Genomic DNA, 5,319 nt, shown 5'->3' on the forward strand with positions numbered 1-5,319 from the left:
AAGTCTACATCTGCACTCCAATGTTTTTGTCGAAGAAAATAATTGTTTCTCATTCTAAGCCAAAAGACTGTTGGAAGTTCAGGGTGTTTTAAGTGGAAAATGCCAATAAAAGAAACATGGAAATTGATTACAGACTATTTTTGTTTATATATAGACTATAAAACACAGGTTCCCTGAAATGGAAATAATGTTAATCAAGAACTACGGCTGTGGAACACGAGACAGATTTATTCCACTTTCAAATAAAAACCCAATGTATGATCTCAGATCCACATGGTTTTCAACTACAAACAAAGCATGTTAATGATTCTGATGGTGTTTGGTACATTATGCATGTTGTGATTTGCAGTTTTCACACGTTAAGTTGTTTGTGTTTAGCAGAAGCTTCTGTTCAGTCGGACTGGAGCTCCTGTGCAGGCTGGAGGCTTCACCCCCTGAAGACACAGTCAGAGTCCACAAACATGACAGGTTAAGAACTGACATACTACCAAACATTTTAGTGCTGAAACAGTTAGTCAGGTTAAACAGGAATGGTGAAGGAGAATCCATTTATAATCTTTTAAGTGACAATTCTCTCTGGCTTCCTTTTTAATTTTTAGCTTGTGAGAATATTCCCCAAAAAAAGGTCTTTACAAGCAATTCTACCGGCACTGACACCTCAAATATCCCAAAGCATAGTAACAGTAGCGACAGGAGAGAAAAAAAATAAAAATAAAAAAAATAAAAACGAAGCTAGTAAGTCCCCACCTTGTAGAGTTGGCAGACCAAGCGGAAAAGGGACAACGTCATCTTCTCCTCCTCATTCTCTGTGTATTCCTGAAACAGTTTATACAACTTTTAATCCTCATTACATGTGAATTGTGAAAAGCTTCCTCAGCTCTTTGCTACAGAAAGACATCTGGAAGTAGTGTCCAGTATAATCCCAAACTACACTTCCATGATGAATCTGACACTTTTATTGTGTAATAATTTGATTATTTCAATATCATGAAGGACGTGAGTTATAGTAAAAATAATATGACGGCCTAAGTCTTATACTAACTACTTTTCCTTGACCTCTGTGGAAAACATCTTGCAGTCAAGGAACGATATAAAAAAAGAAAATGCTAAACTGGATTATTATCTTAAATCTGTAAGAAGTAAAGTATTGAGAACAGTTGGAAAAGTGGGAATCATTTTAATTGGTATGAATTTCATTGACAAGTTAAACACCACTAATGTTAAAAAAAAAAGAAGGAATAATTTAGGATTTTAAACGGAATTGCTGGTTAAATATGTAAGGTGAAGTTGTAAGAAATGTGGAAAAGGTGAATAATATCCATATTGTATGAAAGTTGTGGGTGTTACAACAGTGGCTGCTGAATCACAATTAATGTAGAATTTTGAAAATACCACAGTGCTTAGAAAATGTGGCTGCACATCAGCTAAGTAATAAGTAACTATGCAACGGTGGATGTAATGTCAAGGTGCAGGGGAGAAACTGCAATGTTCTGAAGATGGTAGGGGTGGCACAGTTCATGGAGAAAAAAAACAAAGGAAAAAAAAACATCCAAACTGTTTGGTTTGCTTTGTCTCAGTCAAGTCAAAGTCAGTTTGTGCATAATTACATGGTACAACGGTTTTAACACTGTATCCTACATTGTGGATAATTAAGCGCTCTCTATAATTATGTCTCTCATATGCTAAAGTAGACTGGGTAAACCCCGCCCACTCTGTCAGCGATTTGATTTTGCCCTGCAGCTCGGTCTGGAAACCTGCACGTTTAATTCTCCGGCTTCAGTTCAATTTTTTGGGAACCAATCACAAACTGGCTTGTCTACCTGGCTTGCTATTGGTGGGTTTAACACTATAGAGAAACGACAGACAAGCGACCAAGCAGCTTGTTGTTTACATTCAACATAGCGGCCACCAAAGCGCTGCAACCCGTTGATGCCACTGTTGCTTCTACATCACCGGATCGTTGGTCTGATTGGTTGAAGGACTATCCAATTGTGTACAGCGTCATTTAAACTATGCCCGTTGTCCATTCCTTTTGTGCAGAGAAAATACGGCGCAGACTCCCCAGACCAACGCTCAATCTCAAATCTATCGAGTTTGGCTTGGTGATAGCCATACTACTGCTGAAGTATATTTCTGAAGTGTTAAAGATTTAAAAAAGTACAGAACTGAAAACCGTGACACGAACCGAACCGTGGGTTTTGTGAACCGCGCCACCCGTCGATGGACTGAAAGCGCATCTTAGATACTATGCCCCGTTTTCTTCGACATTTTACTTCACTATCAATGTTGGAGTTGGAATTGAAATAAAACTTGTGACTAACTGATTTTAACATTACAAATGCTTTAAAATGTGTAATTTTGTCTTTTTAGCCCAGAAAAAGCAGAAGAACATTTTATTATCCATCTATCCTAATGAGTCCAGAGTGTTTTACCCCGTTGAAGGTAACCCAGGGGACGTGGGTGTGTGCGGGGTTCAGTGCTCTGGTCATGGCAGCGTTGGCGTGCATCAGCTTGCGTCCCAGACCTCCCTTCAGACAGGAGTTAACACTCGACCAGGAGACAGAGGGAGCGTACAGCTGGAGACACTGAGACAGAGCATCAGCAAAGTAAACGTCCATTAATGCAAGAGCCTCGTCCTTGTTAACGCTACTGTAGACAGACTTCGTAGTTTGAAAATGTTACACTCTGGGTTTTGAAGAAACATTGTTCTTTTATATAAAAAAAAAAAAAAAAAAAAAAAAAAAAAAAAAAAAAAAGGTCCCATGACATTGTGCTTTTATATAGACCTTTGTGTTCCCCTAATACCATATCTGAAGTCTCTTTCCTAAAATTCAGCATTGGTGCCGAATTACAGCCCTAGAGCCAGTCCCACAATGAGCTTTCCTTAGTATGTGCCATTTCGGAGTCTGAAATCCCTGAAGACATTTGACTGGAAAGGTCAGTTTTACAAATTTGTGGGTGGATATACATTTACTCACAAAATGTTGAGATTTGAAAGAAAGAAAAAAAATTTTTTTTTATTAAACTTGTTTGACCATCTCACCATCTGCGTCTTGTGTAAATAAGGAAGAAAAAAAACAAAATTTAATTTATTACTCACAGGCTGGACAGCGTTAAGAACATTTGTAGCAGACTCCATGCAGTAGATGATCTGAAATGCTGAGTGTCCCGCTAGATGGATGATACAGGCCTGAGGATCAGATCCATCAATCTCAAGTCATCATGTTGTGTAATATTGATTGAAATGTGACAGATCAATAGTGCAGGTGATTAAAACATTCAAACCTCAATCATGTTTCCTTTGCATTGAGGCTCTCCATGCTGACATGTGAAGGGAGAATTTGCTGATGGAATCTCCTACGAGAGAAATGTCAACTTTAAGTAGGCATGCAATTAATTAAATATAGAATTATATTTATTTAAATCTGTGTACCTTAGCGTTCCCGTACGGTACCAGAGTAACGGCCATGATGTCCTGCAGCATGGTCCAGGTAGGGAAGAGTTGCTGGGTGATGAAGACTCTGGAGTCCGGACACAAACTCTCATAGTACAGAGTGACAGATACAGGAGGAACATTCTGGTTTGGTCTGGTAGCATTCACCTCCATACACTGCTTCTGAACCTAAACAGGATCATAACCTTTGATTCTAAAATCACAAGTTTATAAAATAGATACAGGTTAAGTAAGCAAATGCATATGAACCCTGTATAATTTATATTATTTCCATACATTTTTTTGCTTGGTGACTTTGTAGCCTACCATGTTCTTCATGACAATAAAAAGGGACTGAAGTGAAAAGCAAACAAAACCTCTAATTATGTTTGGATTTTGTGAAATCCTAATGACACAAAAATAGCTTATTTGTACATTAATGAAGAGCGGAGCAGTTTACTTTCCTCAAGGGGGGGGGGAGTCCTCACTTCACTGTAATGTTAACAGTACTTAACATTAAGGGGTTAAAACCATCATTTTAAAGACATCACTCTAACCTCTGGTGTCTTGCCAATAGGCATTTTATTCACGTTATGTTATACACCGATTGTAAAGCTTAAAAGTTCAAAGTAAACGTTCTGTTCTTTTTTTTCTTTTTTTTTTAACTCAACTTTAAACTAATTAAGTGTTAGTGCGATTTGACCCAGAGCTGCTCTGCCGGTCACATGAAGAACCACTGGTGTTCAATTTCTGAAGCATGACTCTCATTTAAAACAGACAGAGAAGTTTTCATGTTTGGAACAACGATGCTCAGATTAAAATGGTGGTGTTCATATTAATGATATAAAAACACATCATATTTAACATACTAATCAATAGGCCCTAGCTACATCCCATTTGCAGATAATCCAGCCTAGTAAAAGATAAAATCCCATATTTAGCTTTTATTGCATTTATTTTGCTTTTACAAATGTCTAATAACATTAATAGGCCAATACAGGGGCCATTGCGCGTTTGTTTTCACTATTATATATTATATATGTAATTATTTAAGTATTTTGCTGTGAGCCCAAATTCTAAAGAGTTAGGCTATAGGTTCCAGTGTTTAATCTATCCTAGGCTACTTACGTTGCAGGATATTGCTATCTCCAGGGATCGACACCACTGAGACGGCGGATAACGGCATGCCGGTTTGGGGTGGGACATCCCGAAGCTTCTCCGGTCAGCACAGACGAATAAAATCACAGCCAACAGTCCCGAGAGCTTCATGGTTGATATGAGGAGCTTGACCAGTCACTGAGGAGATGACTGACGTTGCTCCGCCTCCTCCCTGATGAGTATATGAGCCGCCCAATAAGCCTCACGATTAGCTGATTAACGCCAGGTGTGGCTGACTGCTGCTACGTTCAGGTGTCCTCTGAAAACTCCTGCTTCTATCTGCGTGAATTGTAGAAAATCAGCTAAATATTTTTTATGTATGTCTATCGAGACAGGAGGTCTATCCACGATTAAATTATCAAGCGGTTTTTTTTTTTTTACAAATGCCGGACATGTAGGCTATTGGTAGGCAGCCCACCCGCCCACTTTATCAAATAAAAAATGTGGGGTTTCATACCAAAACACGTTATCTGTGTACAGTAGCCTACGCTGCAATTTGTTATTTAGTATTTCGATAAAAACCCTGGCAAAGCAAGGACCGGGATCTAACTATTTGCTGGGTTGCAGTTCCTCGGCCATGCTGGTGGTGGATCAAGAGGAAACTCGACTGGCCAGGACAAGACACGAAACAAGAACACGAAGGGCAGCTGCTTCAACCAAACAAAAATGGCGGGAGGGAAGCTACAGTGAAACATGGTGATTGACAGTTGCCATTGAAAAGGTCGGAG

General features: G+C 39.0%; 1 protein-coding gene across 1 annotated transcript; it reads right to left on the minus strand.

The window, feature by feature from the left end:
* Positions 1–208: 208 nt before the first annotated feature.
* ifi30b (IFI30 lysosomal thiol reductase b) lies at positions 209–4,776 on the minus strand. The gene is made up of 7 exons (XM_032526922.1): positions 4,562–4,776; positions 3,434–3,622; positions 3,286–3,357; positions 3,101–3,190; positions 2,433–2,585; positions 748–816; positions 209–434 (listed from the first exon to the last, which is right to left on the minus strand). Exons 1-7 carry the CDS (start codon positions 4,700–4,702, stop codon positions 375–377), a joined length of 774 nt encoding a protein of 257 aa, XP_032382813.1. The 5' UTR covers positions 4,703–4,776; the 3' UTR covers positions 209–374.
* Positions 4,777–5,319: the final 543 nt, after the last annotated feature.

This window comes from Etheostoma spectabile, chromosome 9 (genome assembly GCF_008692095.1).
Source record: "Etheostoma spectabile isolate EspeVRDwgs_2016 chromosome 9, UIUC_Espe_1.0, whole genome shotgun sequence".
Taxonomy (NCBI): domain Eukaryota; kingdom Metazoa; phylum Chordata; class Actinopteri; order Perciformes; family Percidae; genus Etheostoma; species Etheostoma spectabile.

Excerpts from the sequence above, each read along its gene's own strand:
- ifi30b (XM_032526922.1), bottom strand. The coding sequence starts at position 4,702 with ATGAAGCTCTCGGGACTGTTGGCTGTGATTTTATTCGTCTGTGCTGAC. Across the intron at positions 817-2,432 it reads CCTGGGTTACCTTCAACGGG|GAATACACAGAGAATGAGGA; the intron begins GTAAAACACTCT and ends AAACTGTTTCAG. Across the intron at positions 435-747 it reads TGGTCTGCCAACTCTACAAG|GGGGTGAAGCCTCCAGCCTG; the intron begins GTGGGGACTTAC and ends CTGTGTCTTCAG.